This window comes from Mus caroli, unplaced genomic scaffold (genome assembly GCF_978045245.1).
Source record: "Mus caroli unplaced genomic scaffold, Mus_caroli_1 scaffold_18, whole genome shotgun sequence".
Classification (NCBI taxonomy): domain Eukaryota; kingdom Metazoa; phylum Chordata; class Mammalia; order Rodentia; family Muridae; genus Mus; species Mus caroli.
In genome coordinates this window covers 36,736,038-36,754,453 of record NW_028227273.1, presented here as the reverse complement: position 1 = coordinate 36,754,453, position 18,416 = coordinate 36,736,038, and the positions used below count along the sequence as shown (strand labels likewise).

Genomic DNA, 18,416 nt, shown 5'->3' with positions numbered 1-18,416 from the left:
GTCATGGGCTCATCCTCAGAAACTTTAAGCTCCATATAAACTCTTTCTTAAGTAAGTTGCCTAGGTCATGATATCTCATTACAGCAATAAAAAAGTGAGAAAGACATCTACGCAAGAGACTGGAAAGCAGTAAAGTGAACAGAAAAAAAAAAATCAAAAGTCATGAAAGCTCCCTTCCTCTGTGTGTGTGTGTGTGTGTGTGCATGTGGGTATGTATATATGTATGTGTGTGTATAATCTGTTCTCCTGCTGCAGAGTTATCTATCCCATGTTTGAATTATGTAAACACATTACTATTTTCATTATTAGGGTTTAAATTGGGAGTTTAAGAATTTTCACCTAAACTAATTAATTGAGACATATTAGACCAAAATTTTCACACTATTAAATGCTGAAGTATCTAAAGAAATCTAAAGGCAAAAAAATATAATCATGTGAAGGAAGATTTGATGTTGTCCTTTCCATGTGTGTGTGTCATACTTAAGAATTGTCTCCTTAGGACATACTAGACCATGGGCAGAATCTCTAATATGGCAAAGCCTAAAATATCCACCTTTATCTTTGCCATAAACTTCACATATAATGAACACATATTTTAGTTCAAATAATGATCAGAATCTATTCTAAAGGCATATACAAAATCATGAGCCCATACTGCTGTTAGCTGCCTGTGTATGGAACCATTAACAGCAAATGTTACTGGAGTTATTAGAGTCAGAGCTTGAACCTAATGGCCAAATAGCAAGCCAGGTGTAGCTACCCATCCTTAATAGGTCAATGAGATCAACAAGTAATAATGACAGCAGATAAATGAACTGTGCTCAATTTGGCCATATTAGGAGGAGGAGAGCGGTCCAGTTACCCTCTATTTTCCAAGACTGTCTTCAAACTCTTTACATGAGGTTCAGGTTTAAATTGAAGGCAAGAGGTATATATATATATATATATATATATATATATATTTGAGGTTTTTTGTTTTTTGTTTTTTTGCCAAATATCAATAAGTATAGAAGGCAGGCACCAGGTATTAGACAAATGAAAGCAGGGAAGGGGATATTGGGGAAGAGTGAAGACAATGAACTTTACTGAGAATGGTGCACAGTGACTTTTAAAATTTTCACAGATCAATAGAGGACCATAATGAATGGTAATCATTAAGAGTGTATTACCAGGAAGGCTTCATTTCAGAGGAACACAGGCCTTATCTTTTTAATATTACTTCTAGAAGTCATTGAAGGAAGCAGAGTGGATAAGATTGCCTGCTCTATTCTAGGTAAAAATGAGGGGACTCACTAGGCCTTGGGGATTTTATATTAAGGAAACCTCTACTAAAGTGTCTGTGTTTGCTGTGGGAACTGAGCCATGGCAATGACCCCATATTTAACATGGCAGGTCCATTGAAGTGCTGATTGTCATCCTGTTTCAATGTCCTTCTGTTCAGGCACTATGCCAGCACCCCCTCCCTGTCTTAGTTTGGTTTGGTTGGTTCTATCTCCCCGGATGAAACCATTTTCTACATCGTGTTTCTCTCTACTATTATCTGATAACAAAATGAAAAATGTATGCACAGGCCTGGAAAGTTTACTCAATGCATAAAGCTCTAGCCACACAAGGATGAGTGTCCCCTACACCCATGTCATTGCTGGTTGGGGATGACATCACATATGATACCAGCATATGAGAAGCAGGAACAGGGGATACATGGAGAACAATGCCTAGGTGGCCTATCAGCATCAGCCAATTCTGGGTTCAATGAGAGACTCTGAATCATTACAGTTGCAAACATTGAAAGAAGAAACAAACAAACAAACAAAACCCCAGCAGAGGTCAACCTCTGGCCTTCACATGCATGTACATATACATGCATGTACTCATGCCCTCAAGCACACATACCATTTGTACTCATATAAAAGCAAAAACCAATACACACAAATTTTTACAATTTTATTTGATATCTAACCATAAAGTACAGATAGTTTTCTTCCTGGAACAAATAGTCATACTGAGGGCTGGCTCAGTTGATAATGTGCTTGCCTTGCAAGTACTGACACCTGAATTTAATACATAGAATCCATATGCAAAGATGCCAGATTTGGTGCCTTGTAAGTAAATGCCCTCTGGGGAGACAAGCTAGATTGATCAGTGGGGCTGACTGGATGGCCAGCCTAGCTATTTGGCATACACCTGTAGAGGTAGAGAGTAAAATAAATAATATTAAATAATTATAAACTAACAACATATGAAAAACTAACAGGATGGATGGTGCCTGAAGAAAACACATGCACACATATGCCCATACACCCCACACAATTCACATGCATCCACATACATATATGTACAGATATGTACACATATACCTCCACCACACTCATATACATACACACACTTGCACAGACACTGCATGTGCATATATACTTCCCCTATACTCATACTCATGAACGTAAAACCTCACACACATACATGCACATATACCTTGATCACACTCATATACATGCACATATATAAATGCACACATAAGTGCATATTCACCTCCCCCACACTCATATACATACACACACTTGCACAGACACTGCATGTGCATATATACTTCCCCTATACTCATACTCATGTACGTAAAACCTCACACACATACATGCACATATACCTTGACCACACTCATATACATGCACATATATAAATGCACACATAAGTGCATATTCACCTCCCCCACACTCATATACATACACACACATTACATATGCATATAGCTCCTTAATGCTTACATTGATGCACACACAACCATGCACACATATACCTCTCCCACACTCACATACTTGCAAGACAACCCACCAAAATACAAGGTAAAGTTTAATTTCATGTAAACAATGAATACAAACCCTCATTTTTTTTTTACAAATTCAAGTTGTATACCCACGAAGATAAATATATTCATAAGTCTTGTAAGTTCTCTTAATCAGGACTAATGGAACTTTAGAAGTGTTTAATGTCTCATTTAAGTACACAGCTTTGGATATTTCAAACCACATTTAAACTATATTCTATTTACTATCTGAATATATCAATTGATTTCATTAATGCAATGTATATGTGATTAAAACTTAATATTCAGAAGATAGTTATACAAATTCAGTGATCATTTAATGTTTAAGTCACTTGTCATACACATATTAAATTTAAATGTATAAGAATCCAAACAACGACAAAATCTCAAGAATTATAAATGGAAACTAATTTTTTAATGTTTTCAAAGTGTGATTAGCATCTTGATATAAGAGAATGGTCTTATTTTTATGTTAGAAATGTGGAATTTCTAGGAGAAAATATTGTATATTCCTTGTTACACTTGAGGTATAAAGTAGGTAAATTGAAACACTTTTAAGGATTATTAAGCTTATTAATTTGGTGGCAGTTTAAGACCCTAATAATGTTCCTCCTGACCTTCTCAGCTGATAATGATTTTACTATAATCCATTTCAAGTATGTTTAATTAAAATGTATGCTTGTTTTAAGACTTTAATAATTCTATTTATTTCCAGAGTGTTGCAGAATATATCACAATAAGCTTCTGTCCCAGAGAGACTCGTTTGGGAGGACTTAATGAGTCACAGATATTCAACTGCAAACATTAATACTATATTTTGATTATTTGAATTTTGATAATAAGTTCAGAAAATTTATTTATTTATTTGTCTATTTATTTATTTTTACTACACACCTCCTGTTCATGTGCTCCTATAATCCTTCCTCCATCTACATTCTTCTTTTCCTCTGAGCAGGTAGGGCTTGGCTTCCCTAGGTTTTCCCCCACCCTGGCATTTCAAGTGTCTGTAAGGCTAGGTGTGTGTACTTTCTCATCCACTGAGGCAAGACAAGGCAGCCCAGGTAGAAGAATATATCCCATGTACAGGCAACAGATTTTGGGATAGCCACCTGTGGTTCTTTAGGACCTACATAAATACCAAGCTGCACATCTGTTATATACATGCATGTTGGCTTAGGTACAGTCTATGTATGCTCTTTGGTTAGTGCTTCAGACTCTGAGAGCCCAAGTATCCATGTTAGTTGATTCTGTTGGTCTTTTTGTGGAAGTTCCTATGCCTTTGGGGTCGGCAAGTTTTCCTCATATTCTTCCATAAGAGTCTCCAAGCTCCATTCACTGTTTGGCTGTGGATATATGCCTCTGCCTGAGTCAATTTGTGGGTATGACCTCTCAGAGGATAGCCATGCTAGTCTTCAGTCTGGAAGCATAACAGATTATCATTAATAGCATCAGGGATTTACACTTGCCCATAGAATGGACCATAGTTGATTCCTAGTTGATTGACTTTTCCCTCAGTTTCTGGTCTATCCCCAATCTCTGCTTTTCCTATAGACATGATAAGTTTTGGGTCAAAAGCTATTGGGTGGGTTTGTGTCCCTGTTGCTCCACTGGGGTTCCTGCCTGGCCATAGCACAAAGCCTTTCCAGGCTCCATCTCCCCAATGCTTTGAGTCACAGCTAAGCATATTCCCACAGATTCTGGGGCAACTTCCCTATCCCAGGTCTCTGTCTTTCCCTGTAGATGCCCCACATACCCTCCTTCCATCAGTTGCAGATTTACATTCATTCTCATGGTCATCTGGCCATCTTGGCTGCCCCTCCCCATAGACAACTCAGAACCTCCATACTCCCCTCCAGATCCCTTCTCCCACCCAGTTCACTTCCTCTATTAGCCTTCCATGACCACTCTATTCCCCCTTCTAAGTAAGACTTAATCAGCCTTGCTTGTACCCTCCTTTCTGTCTAGTCCTCTTAGGTCTGTTGAGTATAGTGTGGACATCCTGCAGTTTATGGCTAATATCCACTTATAAGTGGATGCATACTGTGCATGTCCTTTTTTTACTGGGTCACCTCACTCAAGAAGATGTTTCCAAGATCCATCCACTTGGCTGCAAAGTTTATGATGTATTTTTTTTATATAGCTCAGTAGTATTCCATTGTATAGATTAATCACATTTTCTTTAGTCATTCTTCAGTTGAGGGGCATCTAGGTTGTTTCCAGTTTCTGACTCTTACGAATAAAGCTGTGTGAACATAGTTGAGTAAGTGTCTTTGAGGGATATTGGAGCATCTTTTGGGTATATGCCTAAGATTGGTATAGATGAGTCTTAAGGGAGAACTACTACAAGTTTTCTGAGACACCAAAGAGTTGAGTTCCAAAGTGGTTGTACAAGTTTCTACTCCCACCAACAAAGGAGTGTTCTTCTTGCTTCACATCATGAGCTCATTTGAGGTTTTTTTTTCTTAACCATTCAAACTAGTGTAAGATGGACTCTGTTTTGATTTGCATTTTCCTGATGATTAAGGATTTGGAACATTTCTTTTGTTTAATTAATTAATTTATTTTTTACACTCTATATTTTATTCCCCCATCCATGCTCCATATGTTCTACATCACATACCTCTTTTCAACCTGCCACCCCACCTGATCTCTCAACTCCCTTGGGCCTTCAGTTGCTTGAGGGTTAGGTGCATCATCTCAGAATGAACACAGACCTGAAGTCCTCTGCTGTATGTGTGTTGGGGGTCTCATATCAGCTGGTGTATGCTGCCTATTTTATGGTCCAGTGTTTGAGAGATCTCGGGGGTCCAGATTAATTGAGACTGCTGGTCCTTCACAGGATCACCCTTCTCCTCAGTTTCTTTCAGGCTTTCCCTAATTCAACAACAGGAGTAAACTGCTTCTGTCCATTGTTTGAGTGCAAATATCTGCATCTGACTCTTTCACCTGCTTGTTGGGTTCCAGAGTGCAGTCATGCTAGGTCCCTTTTTGTGAGTGCTTCATAGCCTCAGTAAGAGCAATTCTCAAATTCATCAGGAAAGGCAAAAAAACCTAGAAAAGCTGAAACCATTCTTTTTTTTTAATTAGATATTTTGTTCATTTACATTTCCTAGTTTTCCCTCCGAAAAAAAATCCCCTATCCTCTCCCCCCACCCTGCTCTCCCTGCTCTCCAACCCACCCACTCCATCTCCCTGGCCCAGGCATCCCCCTATACTGGGGTATAGAACCTTCACAGGACCAAGGGCCTCTCCTCCCATTGTTGACCGACTAGGCCATCCTCTGATACATATGCAGCTAGAGTCACGAGTCCCTCCGTGTGTTTTCTTTGGTTGGTGGTTTAGTCCCAGGGAACTCTGGGATTACTGTTTAGTTCATATTGTTGTTTCTCCTAGGAGGCTGCAAACCTCCTGCAAACTGGTTTGATGTTCTATTTAATCTTTAGCAATGTTTCTTATACACATGTTTCCATCCTTGTGTTTGGGGCATAGATGTTCGAAATTAATATAACATCTTGGTAGATTATTCCTCTAATGAATATGAAGTTCCCTTCCCTGCCTCTTTTGAGTAATTTTTGTTGAAAGTTTATTTTATTAGATATCAGAATGGCTACTCCAGCTTGCTTCTTGAGTCCGTTATCTTGAAAAAATTTCCCAGCCTTTTACTCTGAGGTATTGTCTATCATTATTGCTGAGGTATGTTTCTTGTATGAAGCAGAATGATGGATCCTGTGCTGTATCCATTCAGTTACCATGTCTTTTTTATTGGGGGAATTGATACCATTAATGTTGAGAGATATTAATGACCAGCAATTGTTATTTTCTGTTATTTTGATGTTGTTCTGTGATTGTTTTATGTGTGTATGTTTTAATCTAACTAATTAATTTAATTAAATTAATTAATTTAACTAATTTCCTGTGTTTTCCTGTAGTTATCCTTCTCTGGTTGAAGTTGTCTTTCCAGTATTTTCAGTAGAGCTTCATTTATGGATAGATTTTTATATTTTAATTTGTATTTGCCTTGGAATATCTTGTTTATTTATCTGTGTTGGTTGATAATTTTGCTGGGTGTGGTAGTAGGTTGGCATCTGTACAAAATATTGGTCCTTGAGCTTCTGACATATAAAGTCTCTTTTGAGAAGTTGAGTGTAACTCTGATGTTTGCATATGTACGTTACCTGCTCTTTTCTCTTGATGCTTATAATAATCTTTGTTTTGTAGATTTTTTTGTTTTGACTATTATGTGTTGGGAGTATTTTCTTTTCTGATCCAGTCTAATTGGTGTTCTGTAAGCTTCTTTTATGTTTATAGGCATCTCTTTCTTTCAGTTGGGAAAGTTTTCTTCTATGATTTTGTTGAAAATATTTTCTGGTCTTTCTGGTCCTTGGATCTGGATATCTTCACCCTTTTCTGTTCTTATTGTTCTTAGGTTAGGTCTTTTCATGGTATCCCAGATTTCCTGGATGTTTTGTATAAGAACTTTTTTGTTTTAGATTTAACATTTTCTTTGACTAATATATCATTTTCTTCTATTGTATCTTCTATATCTGAGATTCTCTTCTTCATCTCCTGTATTCTGTTGGTGATGCTTTTATTTGTTGTTCCTTTTCCCTCATCCTAGGTTTTCCATCTCCAGAATTCTGTCAGTTTGTATTTTTTTTTTATTTTTGATTCTATTTCCATTTTCAAGTCTTAGAGTTTTATTTATTTCCTTCTCCTGTTTAGTTTTATTTTCATGTATGTATTTACGGGATTTATTTCTTTGCTCTTTGAAGACCTCTGTCCGTTTGATTCTATTTTCCTATATTTCTTTAAGGGATTTGTTCATTTTCTCATTATAGGCCTCTATTATATTTATAGGATTGGATGTAATGTCATTTTCATGTGTCTCTGATGTATTAGGATATCCAGGGCTTGTATTAGGAAGATAACTGTGTTCTGAAATTATCATATGCCCTGTTTTGTGTTTTTTATTTTTTGTTGTTGTTGTTGAATGTGATTTTTCAAGGACCTTTAGCCATCTGGGTGGCTTTGGTCCCTGTATGATGATGTTTTAAAAGTTAGTGGGAGGGAAATTTACCTTGATAGTCTTGGTGTGGCAGGATTCTGATGGGTATCCTCGGGTTGTATGATTCCAGATCTGCAGGTATGTATAGTTCAGGATCTTCAGGTCTTTATGGTTCAGGATCTGCAGATCAGATGAAGATGGCCAGAAAGATGGGTGGAGGGAGACTAGTTGTCTGCCTGGGCTAGCAGGATGCTCAGGACATCTTGGCATGACCAGAGTACTCATTGATCAGGGAAGATAGGTGGGGGAAGGAAAGATTACCTGTAAGGTTCAGGATCCACAGGTCTGATGAAGGTTCACAGAAGGGTGGGTCAAGAATCCAGATTTTATTTTTAATAAAGCACTTGCATGCATACGGAATATGTGTAACTTGTTGAATGTTGAAAGCTTGAACATGATACAATGCCATCAGTAACCTGGAAAAGAATTTCCCTCATTCTCATCATAGCAAGCCTCCTGAAAAGACATTCAGAGACCAGAAAAACTTGCTGAATTGAGCTTGATCTACTTAGTAAACTCGGTTTCGTCGGAGTTGTGTTTTAGATCTTCAATATCTTTTTTCTTTAAATTTCAAAAAACAAAAACAAACAAACAAACAAAAAAAACAAAAGCAAAAAAAGAAAAAAAAACCCAAGAACAAAAGAAATGTTTGTTGCTGTTGCATGAGCACAGGTGCTATTGACATTAATGACATTTATCGTTGCCAAAGGACTTGCTTAAAGCATTACTCACAATCCTGTAAGTTAATAGTATGGCTTCTTTTACTAAATTTTATAGTTCTATGGCTCTGGAAACAAAAAAGGGGTCTATGTTGCTGTTAGGCCAGTGAGTGCCAGGAAACTGCTTGTCCCTACCTCCCCAGAGGTAAGACTATAGCTATATGTGATCATGTCTTGCCTTTTTATCTTGGTTCTAGGACTCAACATCTGGTTTTTATACATACACTGCTAATGACAGAGCCATCTCCCTGGCTCCAGTTTTAAATGAGAAAGCCATTGTTGGAGTTATAGTTTTCTTTTATGGATATTATTTTCTTTCATATCTAATGTTTTTTGTTTGTTTGTTTGTTTGTTTGTTTGAACTCTTTCTGTCATCCTCTTAAATTCTTGTGCAATATAAAATTACACAGAGAAGATATCTGGCATTGTATCTGTCATGCTTTTCATGTGAGATACCCCCTGTGTTAGTTTATCTTGGATTTTGGTTATTCATTAAGAGTTGATACATTTATATTGAAACACTGTGCCCTGAGCAGTCATATCTGTCCATAACTTTTACAAAAATTGGTGGAGGGAGCTTTTGCCATTGATGTCTGTGTGTTCACGTTTTTTCACCTGTGAATTTGGAAATCAGAGGCTGATATAGGATATTTTCCTTAATTGATTTTGATCTTGTATTTAGAGTCAAAGTTTCCCATTTAACACTAAAGTGAATGGATTTTGTTTTTCACTACACAGCTTACCATGGGAATTTCCTCTGCTCACACAAGTGTTTTTCTTGCTTTCCTGGAACATGACATAGGTGACAGGGATACAAATTCTAATTCTCATAAATGTGCAGCTAGTGTTTTACCCACTGAGCTGTCATTTGTACTGATAACATTATGCCCAAGACCATTAGTAACCACACACAGTTTTTCTTCCCTTTTATAGCTCTGTGATATTTTCCTGTGTTTGGTTCTAAAATAATCAATTTGCACCAACCAGAAAAATGCAAAGAAACAAAACAACAGTTAAAATGATCTGACTAAAGAATCTTGAAATCATGATCATTAAATAACCGTTTAAAATAAGCAAATTAGACTTATAAATCTTATATCAAGTGTGTGTTGAGATGACTTTTTTCTAATCTCTGTGTTCTGGTCTCAAATGCACTTTGCTGTAAGGTAGCCATGTATGTTTTCACTCATTTTCCGTTTTTTTCTAGGAACATTAGATTTTTCTATTTCCCAAATGTACTTTTTCTCTCTCAGAAATACATTGATTCTTTCAGTGACCATAGACACAAAAATGTGTAGCCTACCTTTTCAGTATTAAATTGAGTTTATTGATACTAGTGTAAGGGATGTTGGAGACTTATTAAAGATATAATTGGTGATGGAGAGATAGCTCAGTGGTGAAGAGCACTCACTGCTCTTCCAAAGGTCTTCAGTTCAGTTCCCAGAACCCACATGGCAGCTCAAGACTATCTAATACCATCTTCTGGTGTACAGATGTATATGCATGATAACATACATATATCTTGAAAAAACATTGATGTATTCAAAGGATTAGTATTTCAGACAGCTTGTCCCAAGCCTTCTCATTTCCAAATCAAATTGGAGTTAAAAATATTGCACTAAAACGTTATTGTATACTATAAGAAAAATGTAATTTTGGGGTCTTTTATCATGAGAGAGAGAGAGAGAGAGAGAGAGAGAGAGAGAGAGAGAGAGAGAGAGAGAGAGAGAGAGTATACCTCCATGTATATTTTCGTGTTGATATATGTATAGGCATGTGTGCACATAAGGACAGAGGATACCCTTGGGTGTGGTTCTTCAGACACAATCCATCTTGATTTTGAAACAGGGTTTCTCACGGGTCTGGAACTTAAAAAATAGGCTAAACAAGATAGCCAATGAGAATAAGAGACTTAATGTCTATCTTCTTGGCTCTGACATTATAAGTATAGATCATCATATACATGGATTATAGGTGATTGATCCCAGACACTCATATTCATAAGACAAATGCTTTTACTGATTAAACTATTTCTTCCCAGACCTAAAAGGCTTTACTATAAAAGAAAAGCTTCTGATAGGTCAGTGTAATAGAGTCTCAAGTCCAACCAATATGTGTGAAATGTGTATTGTCCTAGAAAATTCTTGGTGTATATCACAGACCGAAACATACATTACAGAAGTCCTAAGTGAGTTTGGGAGTGTAAACAGGTCTTGGGGAACAACAGAAACTGAATTTACAAATGTACTCAGGACTGCTCCCAAATCTTGTCCTACTTGTTTTAGGTTGCCAGATATTTTTTTTTTCTTGTCTCTTCTACATTCTTCATATGCATGAAGTCATTACCATAACAGATGCTGGCATATTATATTACATAGTATATGCCTCAAATACTTGCAAATTTTTGGCATCATAACTGCAAGAAATTGCTAACCTTTCTTTGCTTATCTTTCTGCTGTTAAAGCAACAAGTGCTTTGTTGAGACAATAGGTGGTAAAGATGCTTACTGTCAAGAGTGACAACATGAGTTCAATTCCAGCGAACAGCATGTTAGAAGAAGAGAATTGACTTCCTCAAATTGTCCTCTGACCTTCACACATACATGCCACATGGCAGCTGTCCCCCTTCAAATTTATAGACACTCAATAAGTAAATAAATAAATAAAAAAATTAAAAATAAATACCTTGTTGTCAAGGCATGTGATAACAGTGGCCTGACTGAATATGCATGCAGGCAGATAGGGTAAAAGAAGATGGACTAGGCAGCATCATGTGAGTCTTGAAAAAAAAAAAAAAGAGCTCATGTTAAGAGCTAGTCAGAAGTTGAGCTAGACAGTTGAATTAGTTACATGTTGGCTTAAAACTGTCAGTAATTTCACTGCCAGGGGATCCAACAGTCTTTTTAGGCCTCCTCTGCCATCAGGTATACATTCATATGGTACACATACAAACATGTAAGCAAACACTTATAACCATAATATGAAAAATGATAATAAAGGAGGGATGCATTCAGAAGCAAGGCATTGTAGGATTCAAAAGAGGAGAGGGGTACTGACAGTGGATGTTCGAAACAGTGTTATTCCAGAAAGTGTGTGAGGAATAAGTTGGGGTGGGTGGAAGGTAGGAAGGTGAACTGCCTTACATCGATTTTAGTGAAAGGACATCATGCTGGTTTGTCATAACTAGTGAATGTAGTCTTTGAGCTCCTTGCCACAAAAAGCAGTGGCAGTCCCTTCCTTCCCACCCCGGCCTACTGCTGCTGCAGGAAATGTCCCACAGGAACTGTCCAAAACGGTAGCCCCTGTCAAAATGGTAGTACCGACAGTTCCTCAGCCTGCAACCATACAGGAACTGTTCAAAGAGTGGCATTGCCTTTCCAGCCTCAGCAGGAGCTGGCCCTCTTGAACTATCCAGGGTGGCAGCACCTGCCTCAGCCTAAATCCTTGGTGAAACAGTACAACAGTAGATAATAGCTACTTACAGTGGCAGCACTTCTTCTCCAGCCTCCTTAGCAGCCCCACAGGTATGGCACCTCAGCAAAAGCTGGCTAGGGCCAAGAAGGACTTTACTGCTTAACTCATGGGAGGTGAAAACAAACAAATCAATCAATCAATCAATCAATCAAACAAACAAACAAAAAAAACCCACCAATACCTGAGCGGTAAAACATACCAATTCTTGACCTTCCCACAACTCCCCTCCCCCACAATCTCTATGCAGGAAACTCCTCAATCCTTGGACAGGAAAATCCATCCCTGAGCCCTCCCCACCTACCTCCTGCCAAGCTCAGGATGTGAAATCCCACAAATTCTCATGAAATTTCTGCCCCAAGAAGTTCCACCCCATCAGAGATCCTATATATAAGTACTGCCCCTTTTGTCCAGTTCCTTGCTGTCCACTCCCCAGAACAGAGGGCAGCTGTCCCTGAATTCATCCCACTTCTTCCTCCTGGATTCTTCCCTTCAATAAATCTCCTTTATGAGATTTACTGCTTAGAGTGACTCTCTTGTTGGAAGAAGCTGAGACAGAAAGAAGCAAGGAAGAGAAGCAGAGAAGAAGTGCGAAGGAGCAGGACTGAGGCTCAACTATGGCTAATCTCCCCTGAGAGCTGCAACACCTCTGCTGACAAGTGAACCTCAGATCTCTAAGGTTCCTGAGCTCCCATTTATCAGGATACCCTTCACTTGTGACACTGTCCCACCTCAGAGATGTGTGGTTCCTTGATGTCCAATTCCCAGAATACACTCCCATCCCTGTAGAAACTCAGTGAAGGTCTTCAGGATGGCTTCGACACTTTCTGAATAGGAAGAACTGCCTTGCATGCTAATTGGGGGTGCATTAATCTTTAAGCCATGTTCTGTTTCTATGAGTTAAGATACTTTCCTGTAAATCCCCCAAAGAAGTACAAACAGTCTCTCCAGGACTATTACTTTTTCATTTCCTTAATAAGCCCAGTACTTTCCAATTTAAAGTTATAACCCTTCTGAACTTTGGGACACAGTAAACATAACATATTAAATAGTATTTTCATTGCCATTGTGTAATAGAATTTATGTTTTTACTTAACAGAATGCAACTCTGAGGTTACCACTACCCAGAAGTACAAGCACATCTCTGTGATTTTCATATCATTTGCCGCTTGCAAGGTTTTGATTGCCTCTCTGCTTCAACCATCTCAGCTTATTATTTTTACATTACCTCCCATTAGGTGTTTGCCAAACTACTGTGAACATGGAGGACAATGTGCCCAAACCTGGACTAACTTCTACTGCAACTGCAGTGACACTGGTTACACAGGAGCCACCTGTCATGACTGTGAGTACACACATTGTACCTACAGTGTGTGGGCACAAAACCAGGAGTGAGGTGTGGGGTCCCTGACTATTCAGCATGGTATAAACACTGTTTATTCCTTTAACACGAATTATTCAATTGTATTCATTATCTCAAGGGCTGAAGCAGTTAATAGAAAAGCCTGGAGACAAGACATATCTTTATAGAGTTTATGAGACCAGAGCAAACAAAGTGGACTCATATACATGCTAAAGTGAAAGAGAATTGCGCTATGTGTACACGGGGGAGTTGTGTAACAAATGACATTGCCTTGATGGCTTGAGTTGTACTGTTGCAACAAGGAACTCATAGGTCCAAGTGTTAAGTAGCATGACATCTGTCTTAGTTATTTTCCTATTGCTATGATAAAAACACCCAGACTAAAGCAACTTAAAAGAAAAGGGTTTACAGTTCCAGAAGAATTTAGTGCACCATAAGGGAAAAAGTCATGGCAGCAGGTCAGGAAGGCATAGTAGAAAGAACAGAAATTCTGGCAGATCCGTTTGTATCCACACTCAGGAAACAGAGAATAAATAGAAAATGGCATAAAGCTACATAGCTTCAAGTCCAACCCACACTGACCTACTTCCTCCAGGGAGGCTTGGCCATCTAAAGATTCAGAAACCTTTCCAAGCAGCACCACAAGCAAGATTCCAAGTGTTCAAACATGAACTTAAGGGAGGCACTTCACAGTTAATCCACAACATGGCTGTACTACAAAGTCCCTCACACACGTGCAGGCCTTCTTCCTCATTGTCTTCATCATGGCAAAGGTCTTGTCATCTGAATTTTTGCTATGGCCAATAGAAGGAAATACATGAGAAGGGAACAATCCTGTGTTTCATCTGAAGACTTCCACTGAAAATATGGATGAGTATTACTTCTGCTAGCAGCCCCTTGGTCAGATACTGCTCTAGTGTCACCTCCCAAAGGGAGGCAAATTGTGTTCAGACCATGTGAAGTGAGACTACAAGACCAGAATACTGGCTATAAGTATTCATGACTACCTGTCAGTGGTGGGCATTTGGAAAGCTTCAGATTGAAGGCTTGGGCTGATCTTGTCCAAGTTATAGGAAAATGATTCTTAGAGTAATGGAGGAAATGGATCCAGGAGTGTAATACTGTCCTGTGGAAAAACTGTGAAAAACCAAGGAGCCAGAGTAGAACACTGATGATATAAAGAGTGAGGAGACAGGAGAAGAGGACTGGGCTGGGACATGTGGAAAGGACATATATCCATTTTCCGGTGGTTAGCATAATTCCATCCTTCTTCAGGGATGAAAATAATTTTTTTCACGTGTATGAACTACATTTTCTTTATCCATTTTTCTTCTGACAGAGCCCTAGGAAAGTTCCATGATTTAACTACTATGAAAGGTGTTGCAAACAATAGTGGTGTGCAAGTGTTTATAGGATGCTGACTTAGAGTTATTTGGGTAAACACCCAGGATTGATGTGGCTGAATTATCTGGTTGGTCTAGTATTCCATTTTTCTAGACATTTTCTCTCCTTTGTGAGTTCTAAATTATGTTAGATGCATTGAGTCATGTATACAGGAGACATGAAATTACAAGTAAGACTGTTTGGGAAGGAGGTGTAGTGAAGGGAGGCATGATGAGATTGGAGCAGAATGATCAAAGATACTTGGCATGGCCCATAAGATGTGAATTCATTTTGTGGTATGTGTGTTGGTATGTATGCATGTGTGTGTATGTGTATGCATATGTCCTCCTTTGTACCAGTGTGTGTGGAGGCCAGTGGATGATTTCTGTTCTCAATTTCTTTTCTGCTTAGTTTTTACTGAGATGGGGTCTCTCCCCTAACCTAGAATACAGGTTTTGATGCACTGCCTGGTTAGGACGGCCCCAGGTTTTTCATTATCTACCACCTAGTGTTGGGATTGCAGGCACACAACCCTCTTAGCTTGCTTTTACATATGTCTCAGGATTAGATTTAGAGCCACATTGTTGTGCACAGCAACTTCCAACTGAGCCATCTTCCCACCACACGAGTTATATTATTTACATCATTTCTCCTCAGAAAGGACACTAGGTCAAAGGGCACCGGTCTCATGAAAGGTCATACGTCTAAGTCTCCAAAAGTCTTAAAAGAGTATATACTTCACAATTCTTCTCTGTGACTTTATTTTCCTTTTTCTGCCTGAATCACTTAATTGATGAAACTACTTATCACGCCTTTCTGCTAAACATTTGAGTATCAAAGTGGAGGTTATTATTTGTACTCCTGTGCTTTTGGGGAGTCTTAAATAAATAAATAGTGGGGAATTTTGTTTTTGTTCTTTTAATTGATTGACTTTTGTTTTAAGATGACTGATACAAGAGTGGAATGATTGTTCTTCATTTACTGACCAACTGCTTTGCCTACCTACTCATTACTATTTTGATCTGATTGGACTTTTCCCATGACTGAGAATGAAAGGAACTATCTTTTGTTGTTCCTTGGAACAGAGATGAAACCTAAGGTTTGCCTCACTTCTCCATGTCACATAAGGATTTTCAATGACTTGCAATCTGACTTCACTGAGGAAAGGCTCCAGTGTGCCTACTTTCTTAGACTAGCCAAAGCTAGTGCATGCTTAGGTCACCTCCAGATGCAGGAAAAAGACTCACTTCTCTGTATTTTTCTTTGTTTCACCATCCTTTTCTCCAAGCCCTTTAAAACTCTATGTATTCACCTACCAACTGACACCTCTTAGGGTAAGAGGTGATCAACCAGTATGGCTTACAATCTCTGTGAACACGATCTCTATATTTCTTTCCTCGGTGGACAGTATCTTGCATTTCTTTCTTAACTTATTTTTAACATTATATCACCACTGCTTTGCTGTGTGTCATATGTATCTCCTCTTTAAAAAAATTATTTACCCGAGAGTGGGATAGATAGATGGGGGGGGGGGTCAGGGTTACCTCAGATGCTCACATGCCACAGGTCACATGTGGAGGCTAGAGTAACACTTTGTGGAGTCAATTCTTGCCTTTGACCTTGCTGAGACAAAAGTGTTTCTGCTTTTATTCTTCTTATGCTAGGCAATATATCTCTGACCCAGAACCTTTGGGAAATTCTTCTGCCTCTGCTTCTAATTTTGCTACAATAGTGCTAGGATGTTAGATGTCTGCCTCCAAAGTCAGATTTTCACATGGGCTGTATTGTGATGATTTGGAGTTGGGTCACTAGACTTGTGTAGCTTGTGTTTTACCTGCAAAGCTATATCCCTGGTCCATATGTATTTCTTCCATTTCTGAGAATGTTTCGCTTCCCAGAGCTGAGGCAAAGGTTCAGGTGATGATGTACTATCCTTGCACAGAATCTATATTTTTAAAAGCTAGAGGTGATAGTGTATACTTGTAGTTTCAACTAGGGAAGGCAGAGAAGTAGATTCCTGAGGTAACTGACCAAGTCAGCTTAGACTACTTTAGTTTCAGTCCAGGAAGAGACACACCTCATAAAATTAGATGAACTACATCTAAGGATTATCCTGAAGTAGGTTTCTGGCCCCTATAGGCATATACACATATGCACTCCCCATATAAGAACATATATAAAAATGTCTAACTTTAATAATCTACCATTTGACCTCTAATATTCTATTGATTTAACCTATTTGAACGACTTCAGCCTTGGACCTCCCTGAAGTCTTTTAGCTTTGGGCACAGCGGTTAGATCTCTTGGAAAAGATTGTGAAAGGCTGAACCAGTGGCAGCATTGCTTAAACTGCATCCTGTTCTACATCTATTCTATCTGCACATGACCAAATAGTTAATGTGGCTTTGCATTCCTTAGGCATTGTATTGATTCCACCAGTATCTCCTATCTTTACTCATGTGTCACAGATAAAAATGGTAAAACATATAAAGTTCACACAGCTATGTCACATGCCTATGAGCTAGAAATCCCAGATTTTATATAAGGTTCTTACATCAAGCCAAAGATGAAGATGAAGTCACCACTTTTAAGTTGAGGAAACAGAAAACCATTCTCTCATGTGTTTTCTGCAATCTGTCTCAAGCTCATCAAGATCCAGTTTTAAAGGCATCTTTCCCGTGGGGTTTTTTCTTGCTAGCATTATCTGATTCCCACCCCTTGCAACTTGTGCAGTTGCAAACAGAATCCAGTATCTCAGCTTTTCAAACTCACACAGTCTCCAACTTTAGGATACATTCAATAATACCATCAGAGCTGCACATTCCAAAAGAGATTGAAAATAGGACAAGCAATAATGAAACAAATACAGTAAGTCTGTTCCCAGCATTAAAATAAAACCAACCTATAGTTCCCCTTCAGTTTCCCTTCACAGCAGGTTGCTCTCAATCAGTGGAGCCCCCCTCAGTTTGCCCACACTTCTAGCACTTACAAATTGAGTACTTCCTCTTTGGTGCTAGGCTAGAGGCCTTGGAAACTCTCTGTGTCTTCAGAAGACCAAACTCCATGCTATTCAGATTTTGAATGGATTTTCTTCTGTCAGAGGCAGAAACAGTAGGATCTCTGTATATTTGAGGGTAGCCTGGTTAATAATGTGACTTCCAGGAAACCCAGGGCTACACAGAGAAATCCAGTCTTCAAAATTCTTTAAATAACTAGTGTGTTACATTTACTTATTATTTACTTACTAACTTACTTACTTTGTGTGTTTGTGTTTGTGTGTGTGTGTGTTGGGTGTATGTGCATGTGTGTAAGTCATAGGACAGAGAACAGATTATAGGAATCAGTTTCCTGATCCTTTCCAGATGTGTGTCCTGAGATCAAATTCAAGTCATCATGTTTGTTTGACCAAACAAGAGCCTTTACTAGTGAGTAAAAATATCATGCTGACTTGATCATTTTCCTCCTTTTCTTCTCATCCTTCAAGTCTATTCTGAAGCCTCCGTTGTTCTGAAATGTTTTTCTTTTCCCAGAAACAGTGATCACAGCCTAGCAGCTACACATCATGTTGTATGCAGTGTCACAAGATAACTCTTGT

The 18,416-nt window shown here is 38.5% G+C and overlaps 1 protein-coding gene across 2 annotated transcripts in view; it reads left to right on the top strand.

The window, feature by feature from the left end:
* LOC110312287 (contactin-associated protein like 5-3) overlaps window positions 1-18,416 on the top strand; it is a 604,300-nt gene that overhangs the window by 315,287 nt on the left and 270,597 nt on the right. For both annotated transcript variants that reach the window (XM_085832770.1, XM_085832768.1), the window contains exon 11: window positions 13,314-13,420. In XM_085832770.1, the coding sequence (XP_085688896.1) occupies window positions 13,314-13,420 (107 nt within the window). The remainder of the gene's footprint in view (window positions 1-13,313; window positions 13,421-18,416) is intronic.